This window comes from Equus asinus, chromosome 2 (genome assembly GCF_041296235.1).
Source record: "Equus asinus isolate D_3611 breed Donkey chromosome 2, EquAss-T2T_v2, whole genome shotgun sequence".
In the NCBI taxonomy this organism is placed as follows: domain Eukaryota; kingdom Metazoa; phylum Chordata; class Mammalia; order Perissodactyla; family Equidae; genus Equus; species Equus asinus.
This window is the reverse complement of record NC_091791.1, coordinates 165092036-165115969: the sequence shown is the minus strand read 5'-3', so window position 1 is coordinate 165115969 and position 23934 is coordinate 165092036. Positions and strand designations below refer to the sequence as shown.

Genomic DNA, 23934 nt, shown 5'->3' with positions numbered 1-23934 from the left:
TACTCACTCACCCACACAGTCAGTGTCTCTAGCTATAGGAAACTTCCTGGGACCCTTAGACTCATTTCAGCCTCACTTCCCCAGAACCCATCGCAGTTCCCAGTCTGCTCCTCTCTATGAAATCATTATCTTCTCTTCATGTAACCTGTTCTTTCCTCCCTCCTTCTACCATGGAACCCAGTGCAGTCTCTTCCCCACGTTTCCAACCTCCTTTAGTCACCCTGCCTTCCTTTCTCTGACCTCTTTTCCTTCCATCCTTCTCACCTTGGCTCGCTGGAGTTTCAAGTTATTTTCTCTGACTCATCCCCCCAAAGATTCCTGTGTCCCTTTCCTTCTCAAAGCTCCTCCTGACAACCCCCAAATTCCAGGATCTGCTGCTGACAAGACAGGGGTGAGGTGGGCCTAGCCATAGTCACAGAAGGTTTTAAACCACATCTGAGTTGTAAGATATAACCATTGGATGAAACTGAGTGAAGGGTACATGGAACCTCTCTGTATTATATTTGCATATTTCTAAGAGTCTATGATCATTTCAAAATAAAAAGATAAAAAACATATCTGAATTAGTTCTGATTTCATTCCTCTCTCCTGGAGTGCACCAGAACTCCTACTCTTGGAGTACTGCAGGCCCCCACCTCTGGCCATCTTCCTAGACTATCCTTAGCAGTCAGTAGTCTCTTCCATTCCATGTGTTCCATGACAGAGGTGGGGTGGGGTAAAACTCAGTTCCAGGTTGGGTGTTGAAAATAGATTCTCCCTTCCCTCCAACTCTAGAGCAAACTCATAGTAAGAGTCAGGCTAAGTAGAGCCTTGGCCCACCCTCGTTCACTTCTATTTCTCCCCCAACAAAACCTGGATTGCCACAGATGAAGCAGATGGAGAGACAGGGAAGGGTCTAGTTGGTGATATCTGGATCATGCTATGTCAAATCAGGACTTGCTACCCCTCTTTGGGAGGTAGAGGAGGTTGAACACCAGCACTGTGCGAATGCAAGTAGCAAATACTTTTGCCTCCACATCTGGTTCATCTCATCTCCAAATATAGTCCTCAGTCCTGTTCTTAGAAGCAGTTGTTGAAGGAAATGCTAACTTATGGTTGGGAGTCATGAGGCTAAGTAGGGTAAAGGGTGTTGAGCTGGAAACCCCTCCTTCTTGGGCCTTCTTTTCTCTTCTCTTCTTTCTCTACCAGTGGGCCCAGTGATCCCTCAGCCTGGTGGAAGACAGAGCTCATTAGCTGCTGCACACACAGATGTTTATTGTTCCCCAAGTCCTTGGTGTTAAGGATGCAGGATCAAGGTCTGGCAGGCTGAGATGAGGCTACTCACTAGTTGCTGGCCTTCTTATCATAGGTGCCAGCACCCTTGTAGCCACTCACATAGCCTGAGTTGTCAGTCACGTCTTCCCGTCCTGCGATGCCCTTGCCTTTGCCACTCTCATCAAAGCGCTCCTTGTGGGTGCCCGTGTACTTGCTGGTGTCCGTCAGCCGGCTCACCGCCCCCACCATCGTCATTTTCTGCAAGCCAAGGAATGATGGGTCTGATCTCCCCTCCTCCCTCCTCTCCACTGCCACACCCTTCTTTAAAGACGGCCCTTGATTCTGCAAGTGCTCAGAGCTCTTGCACTCCCTGTGTCATGGTGCTGTTTTCAAGGTCCAGAGGCAGCTGTGAGGAGAAACTGGGGCAAAGGCCATCTACTCCTGAGGGAGGAGGAATCTGGGGTATGGGAATGAGTGGAGGGGGATGGATTTTTCTGCTTCCAGAGGAGGTATTTTGACCAGGCTGCTGCCAGAGGACTTCAACCCCAGACACAATATGCAAGGTCCCTCCTACTGGGAAGGCCCTATTTGAAACCTAGAGTAGAAAGTGCTTTTAGTAGAGAGGGGACAAATAGGGTGGGTGAGAGGCAGGAAGTCAGAGATTAGACCTTCTATAAGAGCAGGAGGATGAGTGGGGATCAGGTACCAAGTCCTCTGCACTCAGCCTCCCCCAATTCCACCAGGCCCTAGTTGCCTGGATCAGATACTGGAGACTTGGGAATGAGTCTAAATTTCACTGCTAAAATAGCTGTGGACCTCGGGCAAGTCACTTCCCCTGTCTGGACCACCGTTTCTTCGCCTCTGAAATGACTAGATGATCTCTAACATCTTCCAATACCAACACTCTCCCTACAATATCAGAGCTGGCAGGGGTCAGGGACATGGGAGGGCAGGAGGGGAGACAGGAACAGCAGGGATTTAGGGAAGTGGTAAAGGTTCAAGAGGAAAAATGTCACTCACAGTAACACCAGTAGTAGCTGGATCCTTGCCCTCCATGAGTTTATAAATGTCTGCAAGGGCTTCATCTGGGTTCTTCCCCTTGAACCGCTTCTGGCCCAGTTCTTTCACTGCCTCTTGGAACTGTTGAAAGGTGATGGTTCGGGCATTCTTGGCCCTGGTCAGTGAGACAGAAATCCAGGAACTCTAGAACATGCACTAATCACCTTCCAAAGTCCAACCCTCCCCTCTCTCAAGACTTGGCTTCTTGACACTGCAAGTCTTGAGGACAGCGAATAGAACAGTGCCAGGTACCCAATAGGTGCACAGTAGACCTATTACAAACGTTCTGCAACATGACCCCTTCCATGTCCATTGCCTTGTTTGTTCACCTCATCACTCCCACTCCCATCTTTCATCCCTTACTTGACTTTGCTGAACACGATGTCTACATCAGTGGAGGTGACCATTTTGCCGTCCATGATGCCACAGTCTTTGCACAGCTTGGAGAAGTTCTTATTGTTCATTTCAGTGCCAGTGCTTGATGATTCTCCAAAGACAGCAAATCTCTGGAATGTTTTCTCTGCTTCTGATGCCATGGTCAACTGGAGGTAGGGGAGGACAGTAGGGAGGGAGACTCGGGGGTGAAGCAGGAGGGGAAGGGAGGACTGTGGAGTAATGAGGATGGAGGTTAACATAAAATCAGATTCAATAACAGGAAGAAACCCCCTTCTCCCTAGTCCTCTCTCTCCTTTCCCCCCTTACTCCCATCCCACCTACCCTTCCCAGCACTGGGGATACTAGTGGGGATCCTATACACTGAATAATCACCACCACCACCCACTTCCCCACCACTTTTGTGTACCTAAGAGTGCCCGGATGGTGTCTGACCCTTCCCAGCCTTCACATGTAAGTGTGTGCAGATATGTGGGGGCCAGCTAGCTGGGGAGACTTTGTGGCAATGGAGAGACAGAGGGAGGAAAGGGAAGCTTCTATGACCTCAGCAGTGTTTATGTGACATCACCTCCAGCCCCAGCTACAGCCCTAGTCTTTGGGGGAGGGGTCTTTTTTGTTTGCCCTACCTTGAATGCTGTATTGAGCAAGTTGCCAACTTTCTGATCTCTCCAGATGACCAAACTTCCTTATTATTTCAGCCAGCTTGACCCAGTCCTCTGAGTCCTGGTCAAACTCTCCTATGCTCTGCTCCTCAACAAAAACTGAAGAAAGCCCAGGGAAAGGGTTAATAAAAACAGATTGGTATTGGTCTAACATTGCCCTCCTTTCTAGTCTCTAGGCCCAGGTGTAATGATCAACATGGAAAATCCCACTAGCTTTGGTAGACCAACGTTAGTAAGAACTTTAAATGGCTTCCAATGTTGGGCCCAACACGGAAAGAGCATAGGGCTTGGAGTGTAACACATCTGGGTGGATCAGAGTGAAATAGGTCAGAGTGAGAGTGAGTCTCAGACTCTGAAAATCTTCCAGATAAGTTTCTGTGCAAGTCAAGGATGATCCTCAGAGGTTTCTCTTTGGCCTTTTCTCTGGCCAGAAGCCATACAGATAGATGAACTTCAGGGATCTTAAAATAGTGCAGCTGGAATGGTGACTTCCTTCTCCTTCCTGTCTAACCATCAACAGTTCCTATAAATGTTTTTTCTTTGTCTTATACATTCATTCCTTTCCCTCCATTTCCTATTACTCTCACACTTATTCAAGTCCTTGTCATCTCATATCTAGTTGATTATCCTGGCTTCTAAGTGACCTCTTTCCTGAGTCTAAATGCTTTGCCTCCACCCATACCATAATCCACCTCCATTACCCCCCATCAGATTAATTTTCACAAAACTATTTTTTATCCATTACTCCTACTCAAGAACACTCTATGGATCTTCAGTGCCAAACCTTTTGGCCTGTCATTCAAGGACGTTCACACTTGGCCCCAATCTTCCTTACCAAACAGCACCCATCTCTCATGAACGTTATTCTTCATCTGGGGCCATAATGGCCTAATCACCATATGCTTGAGAGGCTACCTGTAGTGGAAAGAGCCTAGCCTTGGAGTGAAACAAATCTGAGTGGGGATTTGAGTCCTAGATAAGTCATTTACTAGCTGGTTGGCCTTGGGAAAGTCACTAAACATCTCTGAGCTTCCGTTTCCTCATCTGTACAGTGAAGACAATAATACTTATCTTATAGTATTAGGGGATAATAAATGGGAAGTACCTTGCACATAGTAGCTACTATTCAATTGTTCAAAGTAATTTGTGTATTTCTGCCCTCAAACTTTCCTTTATACTCTGTCTCTTCCTGGATAGAATGCCCCTCTCTCCCACTCAAATACTCCGTGGTTGCATTCCTCATAAGCTGGTTCACCCTATGAACAAAACCCTTTTCCTCCTCTGTATTATACTAAGATAATGGTTCCTAGGCTGTGGGTTACAGCCTCTTAGGGTGAGGATTTCTGAATTACTGCAAGGGCCTCTGGAATCTATATGTACACAGAAGATGAAATGTCAACTGAATAAATAGAGTGCTATGCACATGTAGGTATTACTACATACATAAATGTTGTGATTATCAAAATACTGTACAAGCTTATTTGAAAGTACTGCTGAATTCATGGTTTTTCTCCATCAGGGGATACTAAAACCATCATGTGGGAATGGAAATCTCTGATCTCCCATTTGAGAAGGGTGGGAAACTACTGCCATAGGCCTTACTGTCTAAACAATTAATTGTATATATATCTATCATTTTTCTTCACGTTTTCTATCTTTATACCTTCTCTCAACTACTTGATCATAAGCTTCTAGAGAGGGTATGACTAGACTTCACACCTCTTTGAATTCCATCTACACAGCGGCTTGCACGTGGCAAGTACATAAAACTGTTACTTAGTTGAAGGTATAGTTTGAAGCTGCTTCTGGCCCAAGAGAAAGAAGTTAGAGAGAGAGATTACCCTTGTAGGGCCACTAACACTTGGGCTAGGCTGGGACCCGCCCTGACAGAGAGGAACCCTATCTTAGGGCAGAAGCAGACTTATTTCTGCCTGCAGCAGGCTGAGACCCCTAGGCCCAGGAAACAAACAGATCCCAGTGGAAATTTCCCATCTCCTGTCTGCCCGCCCCCCTGCATAGGCCCCTTATCAGGTTCCCCCTGAGTCATCCTGACCCAGAGACGAATTTAGATGCTGGAACCCTCAGGTCCTTCCCTCCCCCACTCCAAGTAAGCTGACTTTAGACACATCAGAGAAAGCCACAGGCAAAAGTTCTCCCTCCAGGCATTCTTTCTCCCCAGTTCCTGTAGGGCTGGTGAGCTCTCTCTCTTGTCCTATGCATCTTTATCTATAATCTTAATTCCAGCAGACTTTTCCTTGCCCAGGAGAGCGTTAAACTGCATCAGGGGGGAGAGGGGACTAGGCGAGGAGCCAAGGTGCCCAGCTTCTGTGCCAGTCGCTGGGGAAATAGTTATGAAGGGAGCGGGGGAAGGGAACAGAGGAAAACTTGGGTGCTGGAAATTGCGGGATGTAAGGGGGTCCTTTGGATTTGGGGTTGTTGAAAGCTGGGCTTAATCCTGACCAGTTCTACTCTGGGTCACCTCCTCCCTCTTGGCCCCTCCTTCTTTCCAATAGACGCTGCCAAGTGAGGATGAAAGGGGCATTGATGTTCCTTGGATGGGAGGGGGGGTGGTGGGTGGGGGGGTGGTTCCCAGGCAGGAGGGGGGAGGACAATTTGGGGGTCTTGTCGGGGGGGGGGGTGGGACAGGCTGTGCTGGTGTTGCAGTTGGCAGCTCCAGTTCCATTGGTCATTGTTCCCAACTGGCCTGGCGCCCAGCCCCCGAAACGGCAACTCAGGAACCGAGCTGAAAGAGGATGGGGTGGGGACCTTGGGGGAGGGGAGCTGGAAGGGGTGCAGGTGGAGAGAAATTCAATCTGACTTTCTTTTCCCTAAGACAACTCTGAATTCTCTTAGCCACATAACTATCCCATTCTTGGTGGCCTTCCTCTCAGGGTCCCAGGGAAGGTGCATCTAGGTGGGGGGAGAGCAGGGCGGGCGAGTGAGGAGTCTAGGATGGCAAACCCACCCAGGCCCTGAGAGAGGCGCAGCAGTCCCTAAGAAATCACCGCCTGGGCATTGCGATTCAGCCCGGCGGAGCTGGTCTCACCATCCATCTCTGGGCCGAACTAGGAGGGGTTAGCGTCCAAGCCACAGGGTCTCTTGGGTCCCAGCCCGGGACACTGCGTCCTCCCCAAGCCCCTACTCCACCCCCGCGGAGTTAACTCCGCCTCTGCGCCTGTTTACTCTGGAGTCAGAGCCCCTGGGGGTCCCTGGCCCCTCCTCCGCTCCCCCCCGCCTTGGGGCCTTGATCCGGGAGTCCCCGTTGGCCATCCTCTCCCCCCCTTCCTGCGATCTCCCTCTATTTATAGCGGCCCCCCGCATTCCCCGCCCCCCCCGCCCCCCCGCCTTGTTTTTCAACTTCTCAGGGAGCAGCCAGAGAGCAGGAGTCGGGACGCAGCAGAGAGAAGAGGTACTAAGACCCTGGGCGCCCCGGAGTTGGAACTCCTGCGCCCCCGACGCCCCCCCCCCCCCACCTCTCAGTCAGTGCTGGCACACCTGCCCCTCCCAGCGGGCGAGACCCCCGCCTTCTCAGCGGCGATCCCCGCCCATCTCCTCCTCCCCTAACCTAGCTCTCTGTTTCCGGGCGGGCGGAGTCGAAATCGTGGGGTATCAGCACCCTGGGTTCGTCTCCTCGTTCCCCGTCCCCACCACTGAGTCTGGGGGCGAAGGAAGGAGTCAGAGTGCGACAGGCAGATCCAGGTCACGGGTAGGGGCGGTGCTGAGGGCGGACGTGGGGATCCCCCGCACGACTAAGGGATCCCCACACACCCCACAGCCACCCCATTGCGGGGGGGATGTTGTGCGGAGCGCGAGCGGAGCCTGGGAGCACCCAGCACTTTGCTTTCCTTGGAGTTCCCTCCGGCCCCCAGCACAGCCCCTCCCGGAGCGCCAGGCAGGCTGGGGCGGGGTGGGGGGGGGGCGTGTTTACTGGGGGTCTGGGGCGGATCCGCAGGCAGCCGTCGGCCCGTGGGCGGGCTGGGGCGGGCCGGGGGCGGGTCTGTGGGGAGCCCAAGCCCAAGCGGGCCGGAGAGTCAAAGGCAAGTGAAGGTGGAAGCGGCCGCGGCGGCAGCAGGTAGGGGGAGGGGCAGGCGAGGGGCCGCCGGGCCTGGAGGGCGCCAGGCGGGCGGCTGGGTCCTTTGATCGCAATCCCTCGGAGCCGAGCGCTCGCGGGAAGGGGCCCGCAAGGAGGGGGCCCTGTGCTGCTGCGCACAAAGGCGGAGGCTCCGAGAGCGGCGGGGCGTGTTTGGGGCGTGCGCGAGCTTGTGCCCAGGGTCCAGAGCGCTTCGCGCGAGGGTGTCGGTCCCCATGCGCACGGGCAGCGTAGGGATCCATAGCGACAAGCCCCGGGTGCTGGGCCCAGTCAGTCCCATCCGTCGTACCCATCCGTTCCCACCTGGCGCTCAGCCCTTGCGGGTCGTCGGGGAGGCTAGGAGGAGATTTTGGGACGGCCCTCTCCCTCTTTCTCCACTCGTGGGACCTACTCCGAGAGTGGGTGGAGAAAAGAAGCAAAGGCACGAGGCTTTTAAAAATTTGTTTTTGGATGGTGGTTGGAAACAGTCATGCTCTGCTACCCTCGTCTCATTCGAGAGCTATAAAAAATCTTGGGGATCCTCTAGTCCCCACTTCTAGTTTGCAGATAGGAAATTGAAGCCATGAGTAGTAACTGACTGGGGCAAGGTCACGCTGGTAGCTGCAGAGCAGGGACTAGAATCCAGAGGTTCTGACACAAGCCACCTCCTTTCTTCCACATCAGCACTTCCTTCTCTCCTCCCACCAACCTGCTCCCCCAGGCCCCTCCTGCCTCTATTGATTCTAGTTGAAGCCTAGAAAAGACCTGTTCATTGGCCCCCGGGGTACAGATTGGGGAGGGTTAGTGACCTGGGGAGGGTTGATGACCCAGGTAGTCTAGGTCTTGGCTGAGGCTTTCTGTCCCTAAAAGACCCAGGGTCTGTCTGTCTCCCGTGTCATTCACCTCATTGCCTTGTTTCCTCAGACCCCACAGCCAGGAGGAGTGAGAACCCTGACCCCTAACCCCCCTGCATCCAGCCAATAGGAGCCCAGTAAGTGACCCCACCTCCAGGCTGCTGGTTCTTTGCGTTGCAGTTCTGCACAGGTGCTGTGCTCCTCCTGTGCCCCACTAATGTTGAATGTATGCTAATTTATTTACAGCAGGGAGGGAGAGTCTTGGGAGGAAGGGAGGCATTGGGTCAGTTGGACACAGATGTCCCTTGTCCCTCTTTTCTTTTTTCTCTCCTCCTCCTTTTGGTCATGTTACTCAGGTCATTTTTAGCCCCTTTCCCTTTGAGCTGCTGACCTTGGGGCCTTAGTTGAAGGTCACAGTCAGTTGTGAACTCTCTCTACCCGTCCCTTATTAACTTTGGAGTACCCAGTGACTGAGCCAGGAGTTTCACTCCCTACCTAAATGGGAGTGTGGGGTGGCCCCTAAATATAGGCTGGGAAACGCGAGCTGCATTGCAGCCCGACCCTGGTATTTCCATCCAGATAGGGGAGGGGGTCTGGAGGTGTGGGTGTGCGGGGAGCAGTGGGGATGGCCAGTCTGAGAAGTGGTGTCCTGACTCCTCTTCCACAACCCCTCCTCCCCAGTGGCCTGAACATGGAGCTGAGGGGCAGGAAAGGCTCTGTGTGTGTTCTGGAGTAGTCTTCAGCTCCTGGGACCGGCTGCACTCTGCATTGTCCTGTGCTGAGAAAGGAAGCCAAGTGTTCTAGGAGATGTGGGGGTGTTGAGGCAACCTCTCTAGTCTCAGTGTTTCCTCACCCTGCCAGGCCACCATGGCGGAGCTGCAGGAGGTGCAGATCACGGAGGAGAAGCCGCTGTTGCCAGGGCAGACACCCGAGGTGGCCAAGGTTATTAGAGACTCTTGGACTCCCAGGCCTGAATTCCAGACCTCCAAGCATCCGCTCACCTCCTGCCTTCCCCATCCATGATCTCGTTCTAACCCACACCCCTACTTTCTCCACCTCTACCCCTGTCTCTCTCCCCATACACAGTTGGGAGTCCAGGCTTTGTCCTGTCAGTACACTAACCTTCATCCTCTCCATGTCTCTTTTTGTCATCTCTTTCTGTTTTTGGTCTCTTTACCTACCTCTCTTTATCTGTGTCTGTCTCTCCATCTGTGACTCTATGTGCCTGTGTGTTTCTGTGTTTATCTGTGTGTGTCTCTCTCCAGGAGGCTGAGTTAGCTGCCCGAATCCTCCTGGACCAGGGACAGGTAACAGCTTGGGGCAGTCCCAGGGTGGGAGGAGGGGCTCTCCTCTCCCCCAGGAAAGAGTCTCCACCTGGCTCTTTCTCCCTCCTTCTGTTCCAGTCCTTTCCTGTACCCATCCCTCCCCTCTCCTTCCGTTCTCCTCCCTTCTCAGAGTTCCTTGATGTTCTCCAATCTTTCATTATTCTTTTCCACCCTCTAAATCATCTTCCACTGTCATTTTTACCTAAACGAAATTCTTGCTGGTCCCATTTCTATTTCTTTGTTCCCTTCTCCTCTCTTTGCCCCTCCCCCCGCCTCAACTCCTCGACTTTTGTGGAGCTCCTTCTGCCTCTTTTCCTCTCAGCCTAACTCCTGCCTGATGGTGACCTGTTTTCCTGCAGACTCACTCTGTGGAGACACCTTATGGCTCTGTCACTTTTACTGTCTATGGCACCCCCAAAGCCAAACGCCCAGCGATACTCACCTACCATGATGTAGGACTCAACTGTAAGGACCTTCACTTCTCCTCCCGCTGCTGTCTGGGAAGAGGCTGGGGGGCAGGGTGAACCCCACTGTAAGGGGCAGGGTCAGCATGAGCAGGAAGGGAGCCATGTGGCATGTCAAGGAGAAGTTCTCTCCTAGTCTGACTGTGGCATGAAAGAAAGAGGGTGGGTTCTGACTTGGGGACACTTTTCCCTGTCTGATTCTACTGTTGGGGTGATGGGGATTCTCTTCAGGTAAATCTTGCTTCCAGCCACTGTTTCAATTCGGGGATATGCAGGAAATCATTCAGAACTTCGTGCGGGTTCATGTGGATGCCCCTGGAATGGAAGAGGGGGCTCCTGTGTTCCCTTTGGGGTGAGAATTAGCTCCCTCCCTCCTCACCAGACTGGGAGGCCCAGGGCAAGTGTGGGGAAGATTGGACCAGGGGAGGAGAAAAGAGGGGGCAGTGGAGGTTCTTGGAGAGGATGAGTAGGACATCCTGAGATGGGAGGAGTGGGGGCAGGTTGATAATTTCCTTAACATTCCTCTCTTCCCCAGATATCAGTACCCATCTCTGGACCAGCTTGCGGACATGATCCCTTGCATCCTGCAGTACTTAAAGTGAGAGGCCTGGGGACCCCTCCAAACCAGAGTTCTCTTCCCAGCACAAAGTGGCTCTTAGAACTCCTGTGTCCACCATGGCTCCTGGGCGAGTTTTGGCCTCTGGGCTAGATATAGCCTTCCTCCTCTGTGCTCCCACCTGATTGTTGAGAGGAATGGGGATGTGTTTTGAAAACTGACTTGAGACAGCTGAGTAGCCCTAATAGATGGAGGAAAGGAAAAGGAAGGGTCTATATGTGGCCCTGCTACAGGCTGAAGAGGAGCTTCCTGATTAGGATGCTAGAGAGGAAGAGAAGGGGGTGACAGTCTCTGAGGAACCAGATAGAGCTGTTTCTTTTCCTCCCACTCCCCCCTCCTCCATACTTATACCTGGTGACTGGGAAACCCTGTGTGTAAGGAAGTGTGGGAGAAGGATGAGAAAGCCCGGCGAGGCCTCCTTGGTATGCACACCGAGTGCTGATGGCTCCTGGGCTCTGTCCTTTGCTTGGCTTTTCTTGGGCACCAGGGGCCCAGGCATCTCTGGGTCACTTCTTTGGCTCTGTTTCCTCCATTTTCCCTGTTGTTCACTGAAGTTGTGTCATTTTTTACATTGTGCTTCAAGTTCCCTTCTTCCTAGTTCCTCTGGAGGAACCAGGAACTAAAACAGAACAAGTTGAACTAGCTCCTGAAAGTGGAAAATGGACAAAGAGCTACATAGGAAAACAGTGTCTGGTTGTTTGGTAGATGGGTGTTTCTTTTCAAAACATTAGCTCTCCAGGAAGGAGCTGGGGACAGACTTCAGGGACCTACACTGACTACCAGTGTCAATTTTTAGCTACTTCGCACCTTCCTTTTCAGCATCCCCCAAAGGAAGGCCCCTGTCTGTTCTCCTTTGTGCCTGTGGCCTTAGGACAGAGGGTGAGGAGTTTGGAGAGCCAAAGCTTTGGACACCAGGGCCCATTAGACATACGTTTCCCTTTCACAGTTTCTCCACAATAATTGGAGTTGGTGTGGGAGCTGGAGCCTATGTCCTGTCGAGATACGCTGTAAGAAATAAAAACCCCCGGATGAGGGAAAGGCAGTCCAAGGCCCATAGCAGACTGATTAGGAGAGTACTGTTTGCTGGTGTGTGTTTGGGGGGAGGACGTGGGTCCAAGGGTGGTGAGGCAGGCCCCGTGGGAGCTAAGAGTGGGTGGAGCTCAGTGAGGAGGGGATAAGGCCGTGCCTGCCTCTGACTTCCCTTCCTTCTGCTGCCCCTCAGCTTAACCACCCGGATACAGTTGAGGGTCTTGTCCTCATCAACATTGATCCCAATGCCAAGGGTTGGATGGATTGGGCAGCCCACAAGGTTTGGAGGGGCCTGTGTGCTGAGATCTAGGGTGGGGGTTCCCCTTGAATGGGTCCCCTTAGGCTCTACCAGTGTAACTGATTGGCCTGTGAACTTAAAGGGTGGGAGATGGAACAGGAACGAAGCTGTGTCACTTTGCCTGGGTCTCTTCTCCCCATAATGTCCTGAGCTTTCTCACCTGCCCTTCCTCATAGCTAACAGGCCTTACCTCTTCCATTCCGGAGATGATCCTTGGACATCTTTTCAGCCAGGTAAGTGGCTGTGGAAGATGGAGGAAGAAGAGGGACCAGCAGGGACTTGAGTGCTTGGGGTGACTTCCTTGGCTGGGACAGGATCTGGGGAGGGAAGGAGGCTTGCCTCTCTGCATCCAGTAACTGTTGGCTTCTCTTCCCAACCCTAATTTCTCTCCCTCTTCTTTCCTTCAGGAAGAGCTGTCTGGAAATTCTGAGTTGATACAAAAGTATAGAAATATTATTACACATGCACCCAACCTGGACAACATTGAACTGTACTGGAACAGCTACAACAAGTGAGTGGGCAGTGTGTGTGCATGCGTGTGCATGTGCTCACAGGCAAGAGGAATGCAGAAGCAATACCGGAAGGCGAGAGGAATGTAGAAGCAGTACCTGGGGGTCACGGGGAGGCCCGGAGGAGGAGGGGGCCATCTAGGAAGTGGGCGGCGTGCAAGGAGGGCAGGGTTTGGTGTGCAGCTGGGGCAGCTGCAGGTCAGACCCAGTGGGAAGAATGGTGAGGAGCTGTCGCCCTTTCTCCTGTTGACTTCCCTTGGATTTTTGTATTCCGAGAAGTAAGATGATCTCCTGTCCTCATGCCCATCCTCCCCTTTCTCTACCCTCTGACCAAGGATCGTGCTTGAGGCCTGCCTGCCACCTTCTCCTTCCATTGCCACTTTTAATCACCAATATTTGACTATAATTTGGGGGAGGAAGATAGCTTCCTCATGGAGAGATAGTGTATATCTGGATGGAGAGCATCACCGGCCTAAAATTCCTACTCCTTGTTTAACCCCCATCTAGCCGCCGAGACCTGAACTTTGGGCGCGGAGGTGACATCACCCTCAAGTAAGACTTGAAGAGATAAAGCTTTACCTCTCTCCCTACATCTTCCCTCGGTGCTTATATCCTTTAGAAGAAGGAATGTCTTTTGCCAGGGAATTGTCTTGTCACCTCCCACCCCATCCTGTTTGGCAAATCACCGCCCTCTAGGTCTTCCCCCTTTGAATCCTCTTGGTGGGGTCAGCGGGCTCCAGAAGGCTGTTCCCTCTTTGGAGCCAGACATTTTTCCAGCTGCTCTCCTGGGAAGAGGTGAGTGAGGAAGTGCCAGGGGCTCACCACCTCCTCCCCAACACTATGCCTCTAGGTGCCCCGTGATGCTGGTGGTAGGAGACCACGCACCCCATGAAGATGCAGTGGTCAGTAGGGAATTTTGGGGTGGATGAGGGAGGGTTGCAGTGTTGGTGTTCAGAGGGGTCTCTTGCCAAGAGGCAAGCTCTTTGGGACAGGGAGAGCAACTTTGGGGCATAAGAGGTTGATATCTGGTAAGAAGGAAATGGGTAGGGGGCTGATGGGAAAGGAACTGGGGTCTGGGTCCTTGGGTCCCTTGGATGGGAGGGGTGACAGGGAGTGTGACCTCATTCATTCAGCCTCCTACTTACTCAGGTGGAATGTAACTCAAAACTGGACCCCACCCAGACCTCCTTCCTCAAGGTCAGTAACCCTACTCCATGCCCAGCCTGACCTGGTCCCCTGTCCAGAGCCGTGTATCCTCTCTAGATTCAGCTTCTGGGCCTCCAGGGTCCTGCATGGGAGGAAGTCCAGTGGATGAAGTAAAAAAACTCCTAAGGGCCGGGAATTGGGAAGCTAGGAGAGAGAAACCCATGCCTACCTCTCGCATCGCTCATTTTATTTATGTGCGTATCACTTTTTCTGGGTGGCTTTCTCCTGGACAGATGGCCGACTCCGGAGGTCAGCCCCAGCTGACTCAAGTGAGTACCCCAGCCATCCATGGCATGGACTATATGTTTTGCCACACACCGCATCCCCAACTGGCCCCGGCCTTGGGCTCTTGCTCAGCTTCTAACCTCACCTCACTGTCTCTCTCTCATCCTCTTACTTCCACAGCCAGGAAAGCTGACCGAGGCCTTCAAGTACTTTCTACAAGGCATGGGCTACAGTGAGTATAGGGGTCAGAGGCTATAATGAGGACAAGGGATTGCTGCACAGGAGGAGGGATGGACACTGAGGGAGAGGAACCCTTTTGGGCTAATTCCTGAACTAACTGCCATCTGCCAAATCAAGCTCATTGACCCCTAGCCCCAGTTGTAACTCTCGTCTCCACTCAAGCTCCCACCTCTGAGTTGCCAGCCTCTCTTCCCCACCTTCTGACTACCTGCTTATCCTTCTGTCTCCATAGTGGCCTCATCTTGCATGACTCGCCTGTCCCGGTCTCGCACAGCCTCCCTGACCAGTGCAGCATCCATTGATGGCAACCGGTCCCGCTCTCGCACCCTGTCCCAGAGCAGCGAGTCTGGGACTCTCCCTTCGGGGCCCCCGGGGCACACCATGGAGGTCTCCTGTTGAATGACCCTTGTTGCCCTGGCGTGGGACCCAGCCCTCACCTCCCCCAGCACTAACCTGGGAGGTGCATAGGGCACTGGGCCAGAGTGAGCAAGGGAGAAGGGGCAGATTATGTGGGGAGATGACCTTGATCTTTGATTGCTACCCTAACTTTGACCTCTAACCTGTGATTCCCCTCAGCTCCTGGGAGAGATGTCCTAATATCTCTTAGGGACTCAAATCCCTAAATTATCCCTCTCCCTCATTTTGGTGTTAAGGCAGGGAGGGCATGTATCCCCTCTCCCTAATGTAGGTGTCCGTAGATAAGGGATAAGAGATTGTTATAGTTGTCCATGGTGCCTCCACCAGACTCTCCCTACTTATCCCATCGCAAGGGTAGGGGACTTGGGCTGGGGCTCCATTCACCAAAGCGGACATGGCCTCTCATTAACCCTTCAGATCTCTGAAGGTTATGGGCCTAAATGAATGTGAGTCAGGGGAGGCTTGCTTGTGGGTTAGTGGTCCTCAGGATGTGATAGAAACATCCAATGTGTGAAATGGAAGTTGGAATGGGAGGTAGTGGGTAATGAACAAGTATCGGGAAGGATTGGAGCTGGGGCAGTAGGAAGGGGCCTGGGGCCATTGGCTGCACTAACTTTGGTAGCTGTCTAGACAGTGTGTGTCTAGAGTGGGAGCGGGGAGGGAGTCTAACTGGGGCAGGGCTTCTTGGGGCTTGGCATAGGGGTGGGAAGGGCTACCTTGGGGCTCTGACCACAGTGTGTTATGTGTGGAGGGTGCCCTCCTGTCTTCCACAACTTCTGCTGTAACAATAAACTGTAGAGGAAGCTGAGCACCATTCTTCTACTTTGTCTGGGTATGCCTGCATCATGCCCCTTCTCCTGTCTTCACCCTTCAACTCTTACCTTCTCTTCTCAAAGTAACATAAACTGTGGGAGAGGGCTTATAATAGCATAAACACTTCACAAAATGTGAGTGCGTAGTCACTAGCCCTTATGCTGGTAGAATGGTATTCTTTTTGATATTGGTATTATTTCCAAGTTTTGGAAGAGAGGAGCTCCTTAGGTCTTAGAAGACTTCCTTACTAGTTACGGATAGAGAAATAGCTTAGGATTTCAGAGATGACACCAACATCCTGGTCTCACAGGAGGAAGTACAGAAAGCTGACTAAAGTGCCCAGGGACATCTTGTGACCCACCTTCCTGCATGATCCTCCCTAGGGGTCACCAAGGTTCCATTTTAGATGTTTCAATACAATCAGTAGACCAGGCCTCATGCAGTTACTAGAGGGCTAGGCTTGCTCATGTTTGATCTCAATCTGAAGACTCCCTCAGGAGACTCACAGAAACAAGGACTTCCTCTCAGGAATTCCTTCTCCCCTACAAATCCAAAAATTTGGGGAGTTAATTAGACTATGTGGTTTCTGAGAAGCTTTTCAACAAGTATGAACAATAATCATCAAGGACTTCAGGTATTTTGTGGCTGTTGCAGGCTGATTCTTGGGCTTTTGGGGCACAAAAAGTAAAAACAAGGCACTCATTGAGTGTTACTTGTGAGACTACTGTGGGTAGAATATTACAAGGCCATTTGTCAGATCATAGAACCCCACAGGCAATTATACACTTTCCTCAATGAAGCTGAGCTGAGGACTAAGGCAGCTTAATATTTAGTGCTGACACACTGACTTCATGGAAGTAGGGCATGGAATATTCCTTGATTCTTGAGTTCATCATTCTCAGGATGGAGTCTATTTTAAGTGCAGTAGGCCAGGGTCAGAAGGGGGCAGGGGCCTTAGGTGTCTAGCAGGGTTACAGAGCTAGCTATTGATAGCGAGGGTGTTGGGTGACCACATGCAGGGCAGACAGCAAAGAGTGCTTAAACGCTACACGAAAGAAAAGAAACAGGGCATAACTGGAATCATTGGACCAACTAGCTCCTAGGTAAACAAAACCTGACAAAAAGGCAAAGAACTCCAACCAGCATCGGCCTTGACTGCTAATAGCTGTTGCTGTGCATTATGGAAGGGAAGGCAGGTCTTAGCACATTTGCCTGCATGGATGACACTGTTAGGGTAAATTTTTAGAGGAGGGAGAAAATTAAATTTACACGTTCATACGCGAGTGAGTGTGTATGTACCTGTCATGGAGGTGGTGTGTGAAATGGTGGTGACTTTCTGTCTCTCTCCTATAGATGTCTCTGCATAAGAAACCCAAAAGTTAGGCAGAGAGCGAGAGATGCTCTCTGCTTGGAGCAAGGGAGAGGGGGTTTGCTGTCCTTGACTGACCTGTCTGTTGGTCCTGGAGATTCCAGTCTAGCCCGTGGGGACACAGTGCCCCCCTGTGGTCGGCATGGTTCTTCCTAACTTTCCCCAGTTCCAGCTCTCTTCCTAAATCTCCCATCGTTCTTTGTGATTCTAGAATAAGCTACATAGGGAGGGCCTGATACCATGGTCTGTGGCTCCTGCCCACTCTCAAGATCAGAGCTCAGAGGCTCAGAGGAGAGGTGGGGTGACTTCATAGAAGCTGAGCCACAAACTCCCTACATTTTGTCTCTGCTTCAGCCTTAGGACTCCTGTTTCTCTCTTCCTCTCATTCTCAAGGAATTTGTTTCCTCGACTTTAGGGACAGAAGCCCGAGATAGCTAAGAGAGGGTTCAGAGGGAAGGAGAATAAAACTAGAAGAACACACGATGAGAGACTTGTGGTTGCAGCTTGAAAATTCTGGAACTCACGAAGAGATGCTAAAGGGTGATTCTCTGAAGGCACACACAATGCAGTGGGGCTGCAGCAGGGGGGATGGAGGCTAAGCTTCCAAGAGCACTCCTCAAAGAGTTAAGGGAAGTGCCAGAGGGGGGATGTCACCTTTCTGGAGAGACTTTAGGGCCAACTGGAAAGGGAGAGTCAGTTCTGACCAGAGGCCAGGGGTGTGGTCAGGGTAAATGGTGCCCAGAGCAATGTAAGTTGTTTGCATCCTCTCTCCTGGCCAACATCAGAATTTCCCCCAAACTGGATACATATATAGTAAAAGTAGAAAGCATTCTTTATTTGACATTCAACAAATCTGAAGCTAGCAACTTAGAACAAAACTGAAATAAAAACGAAATGATCTACAAGTGGTGTTTTTAAGCATCCCCACAGACTGGGGCTTGGAGGCGTAACCCCTGGCTGCACCCCTTTTGTGTCACCTTTGCTAGTGGCCAGGGGCTCCTCCCTCAGGTCAGTTGGGGGATGTCAGGGCCCCTGGCTGGTTGGCACACTCACACATACCAACCCACTCCAATTCCAGCAGCTGTTCCTTGTGCTCCATCAGACCAGAGCCAGGAGCCAGGGACTGTTTCCTATAGTGAGAGAGGCAAGACATGGGCATCTGCCTTCAGGGGAGGGCTGAGCTGGCAGGAACTGTCTCCCAAGAGGCAATCTGGAGCTCTTAGGCTTTTGTTCGTGTGTCTGGATCCCGTATTGGTCTCTGACTGACCTCCTCCTGCCCTGCTCCAGGATAGTCCCTAACTCTGGTTTCTCTTTGGTGTTGTTCCCTATCTCCCTTTCTTCACAAATTATCATCTTAGAACTGCAATATCCAATCAATCCTCAGCTTGTAAGCAAAGGAAAAGGGGGGGGGGGAGCTCCAAAGGGTTACTTCAGAGAACAATTTATTGGTGGCAAAACCAGAAAGCTGGCTCTAGGTGGGAGTGCAGTTGTAGGTCTCATTCTTCTGGGTTTTTTTCTGTTTAAACGTATAAAAAGTACATGTGTGGGTGTGGAGAATGAGGGGTGGAAAGGGGCACAGGGGTCGAGGAGACTTGAAAACTCTTCCACATAAATTCTCTTGTGACTATTCCAACTGGCTTCTCCTTTTATCTTTTTTCCCCATCTTGTGTATTTTCCCTCCTCTTTTTATTTTTCAACTCTCATGATCCTAATTTTCTTCAGTTGCAACCTCTCTTTCAAGGTTGAGTGAATCAAGGTTCACTCCTGAATCTGGCTTCTAGTCACCACACCCCAACTAACTCAGCTCTCCCTCCTTTCCTATGGTTCTCATTCCATCCTTCCTCATTTCAAGCTCATTTGGAAATCACATCCATCTTCTGCTCCCTTATAGTCCTCTCTGGCTCCTTGCTAGAGATTCATATCTTTTAAAAATGATCAAGATTGTTGCTTTTCCTGATCTTGGTGTTCCCTCTGTGGAGCCATTGTTTAGCTTTATTCCAGCTCTTGACACAATATGGTTCGAACTAAAAATGGTTTTGGTCCTAGTTGGTAAGGATATTGGGAAAGGGGAAGGAAAGGGTCATGGGAAGAAAAGAAAGCATTAATGGCTGAAAGCAGAGGCAGCTGAAGAGGACTCTAAGGGCTTCTGGGATGGGAGGACACAAAAGGTGCATGACTCACTCTTGCTTGAAATCTCCCAGCCTCTGCTCATTACCTCAAATGCTGATAGCATCAGTGACTCAAATATATGAAGAACCCTGGAGTCTAATGTACTTCTCCTCAAGCCTCCTTTCTATAGTCACACAAACCCTCTATACCAGAAATAGTTCTCTAATGTCTATATAATTGTGTCCCTTCTAAGTCATGCCTTCCAAAGTCCTGGTAAGATCACTTGAGTTGAAAACAGCAGAGAATTGACGGTCTGCTGGACGTCTTCTCGTTGCCCTTCTAGATTTCCTTATGGCCTGTGCCTCATGTGGCTGACCTATCTGCTGTGCACCAAACAGACAGTTTTGTCCTTTGGCTTCTGCTTGGGTATGGCCAACAAGAGACATTAGCAGTAGATCAAAGAGTAGAAGGAGAGTGAGGGTATTCCTTGTCCAAACCTTGCCCACACTTTCCTACATCATCCCTTTATTAAACTTGCCTCAATTATCCAGTGTGTCTCCATGTTCTTCTGAGACCCTAACATATAAGACAGGAGGTATAAATAAGGAAGGAGAAGAAAATCTATATAGTGAGCCTTTCTTAGAATCATGTTATCATGTGTCGAAATAGCTATGTGATCATTATTTAACTTTTCTGAATGCTCTTCCCTAGACTTACAATGGGGATAATATCTACCTGCCAGGGTTGGGAAGGTGAGATAATATATGTGAAAGCGATAGCACAGGACCTAGCACACAACGGGTGCTCAGTGTGGAAACTCTATTATTATCACTACATACCAGGCGCTGTTCTGAGTGTATTACATGTGAGTGCATTTAGTACTGAAGGGAAAACAGAATAGAATGGTGCTTCAGGGAAATTATTTCCTGTGTCAGACATTTATATTTAGTTTTTCCTGAAGCTTGCCTTCTCTCTGATTCCTAGTGGGTAAGCCGGGCTTGTGAGGAGGTTTGCCTATCTTAATTCATGAGGAAGGGAATGGGATGGACAGGAGAGAGACTGAGACGAGAATGAAACTGAGGAGTCCATGTTAAGGCCACTTGTGCTTCCACACTGAAAATAGAAGGGCAAGCTGGTGAGAGGAATTGAGCTCACTGGGCACACATTCTCTTTCCTGATTTCTCCACTAAGTCTGAGCCACTGCTCCATCTCATGGGTCAGGGGCTGGGCAATAGCCATCCTGCTCCTCCTCGATTCCAAATAATCAGTTTCTGTATTTGTCCTTAGCAGTTTTTAAGACAAGTAACACATTGTAGGGGGTTACTCAAACTGAAAGACCTATGGTCTGGTGGGGAGGGGCCAGAGGCACAGTGGCAGGTAGGGCAGGCAGGCAGAAGGAACGTCACTAAGTCGTGGCAGAGCCAAGTAATCACCCTAGGCATTTATCTGGCGCCTTTCTCCCTTTCCAAACACACTGCTTCTTAATCCCTCAGCACAAGGCAGCTGGAAGGAGACAGAAACTCAAAGAAGAGCAATAATGTCCCTGAGGCCATACAGAGCTCAGTGTGAAAAATAGGAACCAGATAGAACTAGGCTCCATTTAGCCTGATCGAAAGAGTCTGTTGGACACATTGTGGGTGGCTGATAATAGGTACTGGGAGTGGGGTGGGTGTGGTTAGTGTAGGAAAAATCTAGATCCCCATGGTTTCTGTTTTTAAACCTCTTTTCTCTAAGTGCTGGAAACTCTGGCTCAGTTTCTCAACACCTTTGGGTGAGGTGGTAGCAGGTTGCTGAAATTTCAGCTATGTTCCCAGGCCTGGGGGCCATGGCCTGCAATTGACAGAATGGCTAGTAGCCCTGATTCCAGAAGAAAATACTACACCCAACACTCACCCTTCCCGCTCCCCACTCCGCCACTTCCTGTACCAGGCAGCTCCTAAGCAACCCGGAGAACAAAGTATAGTACGGCTGAAGGGAAAGGGTGAAACGAACATTTATTACACACAGTAGTATAAATGGGACAAGAGTCAAATCTGGAGTGATGGTCTTTATGTCAATTCTCCAATTTATAGGCACTCAATCTAAACATCCTTTTCTCAGTGCTGGATGAGAAATAGGATCTCATGTAAGGAAATGCTGGGGTCCAGTTCATGGGGATGATGCCTAGTAGATGTCTTGGTCAAGAAACATTTGAGGACCAAAGCCATTTGGGAGGTGTCTCCTGGGGGTAGGGAGGTCTTCCTAGATAGGTCCATCAGAAAAGTCAGGAATCTCTCAGGCCCACAAGGCAATAAATGCCATGAAGGCGAAACCAGTGGCTACACAGCTCCACTTGGCTAGAGGGGCCTCAGGACCAGCTAGATCCCGGGGCAGAATTTCTAAGAAGGTGACATACAGGAAGGTGCCAGCTGCCACACCCTCTAACACAGCCTGGGCTAAGCCTCGCCCCGCTTCAGAGTCTCCTTGGGCCACAGCCAGCCCTAGGGCAAGGCCCAGGGGAGACATGAGACCTAATGACAGTATGGAGAACATGGCCCATCGTGATCCAGTGCCTATCCGCACCAGCCGCAGCCCTACACCAAACACTACAAGCCCCTTGTGAGCCAGGACAGCAAGACAGAGCTGCACGGTAGCAGCTACTGTTGGCTGTAGCCCCACAGCTAGACCTTCAAACACAGAGTGGAAGGAGAGTGAAAGCAAGAGGACAAGGGCTCGAAGGGGACCCCGTGAGGGTGAGGGGAGAGTCCCATGGCTGTGGAGTCCAAGGACATGAGCCCCGCCCCATTCCTCCTCCTGCACTGGTGATCCTTCAGAGGCTCCGTGACAGCACTGCAGTGCCAGTGACTCCAAAAAGAAGACAAGGAAGAAGCCCAGGGAGATGATGAGCTCTCCATAGGGATAGTCCGTCTAGGAACAGAAAGAGGGGCTGTGAGATGGGAGAGGAAGGGAAGAAAGTGCACTGGATGGACATGGGATTGGGAGACTGAAGAGAAGGAAAACGTGGTAATAGAACATACAAAGGGTAGAGGAATGAAGCCCAGAGTAGATATGGGAACACAACACAGGAATACCAGAGGGACTAGGGACACAATATCAATAGGGTTAGAAATATGGGAAGACAACGTGAAGCGTGTCAAGGGTCCAGAGAATGAAAGAGTAAAGCAAGAGCTTTTCCTGGGGTTCCCTAAACCCAAAAGGATTGGGTTGGCTTCTCTTTCCTCTGTAATGTCTGAGCTGAGGAGCAGAAGGTATTCCTGGTATTCCTCACATATTCCCTTCAAAAGGGCCTGGGTATAGGAGTTTCTGCCCCTCCTCACCCTCCAGGTTGGGGCTGGTGGCAGACACTTACCTGAGCTGAATCAGCATCATCAGAAGAACTTCCCTCACTTTCTGTCCTGTTCTAGGGAGAAAGAAGCAAAAATTAGATGGAGATGGAGCAGCTCAGATTCCAGTTCTGTCCCTTCAGCGGCACTGCTCTCCTTAAAGCCCAATCTGACCTGTTTTCATCATTCCACACAACCCAAGAGCTGTCATCTTTCCTGTTGTTCCACCTGTCTCCCTGGCTCCATCACTTTTCCCCCTTTCTTCCCTCGGTTCTGTTCATTATTCTGGCTTCACAGCCCTGCAGCTCAGCATCTCTGCTGCTCACCTGCTTCACAAACTTTTGGATCTCTGATTCAATTCCCTCCAGGGCTTCAGCAGTCATGTGCATGAACCCTGCTCCCAGGAAAACACCAGCAGAAGTGCAGCCCAGGAGACTCAGGACCCGGCGGTGACGACCTGATAAAAAGCAGGAGTTACAATCCAGTTGGCAATAAGGAGAAAGACAAAGGGGATGAAAGAGCAACAGGTAGCACTCAATGTCCCATGCTTGGGGATGGTGAGAGAATCAGAGCAAGGTATCAGGATAGGGTGACAGGGTTGAAGTCAGACTTAGGTTATAGGGACAAAGATGTGGTAAGGCTATACCTGTGGCTGCATTAATCTGGAACCATTTGAAGCAGATGGGAATAAGGCCACAGACCAGAGTGAGAGTCAGCAGGGCAAAGAGGCAGCCAATTTTTACTCCTAGAAGTGGCTCCATCCTTGGGGTACAGGACAAGCAGAGGCTTCAGAATGACAAATGGAGCTATAATCTTTAGAGGAATGGTGTCTTAGGTGGTCAAACCTGGAGTGTCCACTCTTCTGAATTTCAGGAGTCTGTAGGGATCCTCTTTCCGTTCTGTGTTGCCTCTGGTTGCACAGCCTTGCACAGCTGACTGGGGCCCTGCCCCAGATTCCCGCCCTCTCCCTGCACGGAGGCCCCTCCTCTGGCTCACGCCTTCCAGAACTTCGAAACCAGAAACTCCAGACTCCCTGCCAGGCACAGTCCCGTGCTCTACATCTTCTCCTCTTCAATGCCATGACTAATCCAAGCACTGTGGACAGTCTAAATTCATGCCCTGGGATGATCTAATCCAAAATGGGAGTCTATGGTAGTTACTTCCCAGCTGTGTTGTTGGGGACAGTCTGTTCCTGCCTCACTCAGGACATTTGATCTAAGCCTTTCATACCCTCCCCACCCTACCCCAAGTGTTAGAGGTTGCTACGCTGTTACCTGAACCGCACCCTTTCAGAGGGGATTTGGGGCCACCTGGGGGTAAGGAGGAGGTGGGGCTGAGGCGTGGTGCTGCAGTTGCTGTGGGAACTAGTAGATGAGGGTATTCCCCTTTCCTGTAACCCCAGAAAAATAGCTCAAGGCAAGGAAATGTCTAGTGGAAAGGTGAGATTTCTGGTATTACAACATTGATATTGGTACAACTTCTGACTGTGCCCACTTCCTGATATATACTGCAGGAAAGGGACTGAGAGTTTCAAGACAGAGAGTTACTCTAGCTCTGAAATAGCAAGGCCCAGGGGAAAACTGAGAAACGAACCAAGTACTCTGAAGGGTCCTACCTGGATATACAGGGGTGGAGATGGCAGATTCAGTCCTGATGGGGATCAACCTCTTGAGAGAAACATATGAAGCAAACTCTAGGGG

General features: G+C 50.8%; 3 protein-coding genes across 25 annotated transcripts; 1 reads left to right on the top strand and 2 right to left on the bottom strand.

The window, feature by feature from the left end:
* Positions 1 to 1178: 1178 nt before the first annotated feature.
* Positions 1179 to 7081, bottom strand: TPPP2 (tubulin polymerization promoting protein family member 2). 2 transcript variants are annotated; one of them, XM_014844460.3, is made up of 5 exons: positions 6934 to 7081; positions 3333 to 3467; positions 2677 to 2918; positions 2275 to 2428; positions 1179 to 1512 (listed from the first exon to the last, which is right to left on the bottom strand). In XM_014844460.3, the coding sequence occupies exons 3-5, from the start codon at positions 2847 to 2849 to the stop codon at positions 1324 to 1326; spliced, it is 516 nt and encodes a 171-aa protein (XP_014699946.1). In that variant the 5' UTR covers positions 2850 to 2918; positions 3333 to 3467; positions 6934 to 7081; the 3' UTR covers positions 1179 to 1323. The 2 variants fall into 2 exon arrangements, with proteins under 2 accessions (XP_014699946.1, XP_070360080.1); XM_070503979.1 differs by lacking the exon at positions 6934 to 7081 and adding an exon at positions 6415 to 6530.
* On the top strand, positions 6357 to 15428 carry NDRG2 (NDRG family member 2). 18 transcript variants are annotated; one of them, XM_044765259.2, is made up of 17 exons: positions 6357 to 6777; positions 8362 to 8428; positions 9153 to 9233; positions 9557 to 9598; positions 9976 to 10081; positions 10312 to 10432; positions 10616 to 10678; positions 11643 to 11703; positions 11919 to 12005; positions 12200 to 12256; positions 12431 to 12534; positions 13040 to 13084; positions 13383 to 13434; positions 13682 to 13729; positions 13972 to 14007; positions 14144 to 14195; positions 14436 to 15428. In XM_044765259.2, exons 3-17 carry the CDS (start codon positions 9159 to 9161, stop codon positions 14600 to 14602), a joined length of 1116 nt encoding a protein of 371 aa, XP_044621194.1. In that variant the 5' UTR covers positions 6357 to 6777; positions 8362 to 8428; positions 9153 to 9158; the 3' UTR covers positions 14603 to 15428. The 18 variants fall into 18 exon arrangements, with proteins under 18 accessions (XP_044621194.1, XP_070360063.1, XP_070360070.1 ...); XM_044765262.2 differs by having other exon boundaries at positions 6750 to 6989; XM_044765260.2 differs by lacking the exon at positions 6357 to 6777 and adding an exon at positions 6922 to 7074.
* A 2277-nt stretch (positions 15429 to 17705) lies between these two features.
* On the bottom strand, positions 17706 to 23456 carry SLC39A2 (solute carrier family 39 member 2). 5 transcript variants are annotated; one of them, XM_014844464.3, is made up of 5 exons: positions 23080 to 23456; positions 22881 to 22996; positions 22561 to 22691; positions 22261 to 22311; positions 17706 to 17932 (listed from the first exon to the last, which is right to left on the bottom strand). In XM_014844464.3, exons 1-5 carry the CDS (start codon positions 23313 to 23315, stop codon positions 17852 to 17854), a joined length of 615 nt encoding a protein of 204 aa, XP_014699950.1. In that variant the 5' UTR covers positions 23316 to 23456; the 3' UTR covers positions 17706 to 17851. The 5 variants fall into 5 exon arrangements, with proteins under 5 accessions (XP_014699950.1, XP_014699953.1, XP_070360056.1 ...); XM_014844467.3 differs by having other exon boundaries at positions 17847 to 17932; positions 22261 to 22306; XM_070503955.1 differs by lacking the exon at positions 17706 to 17932 and adding an exon at positions 20887 to 21818 and having other exon boundaries at positions 23080 to 23455.
* Positions 23457 to 23934: the final 478 nt, after the last annotated feature.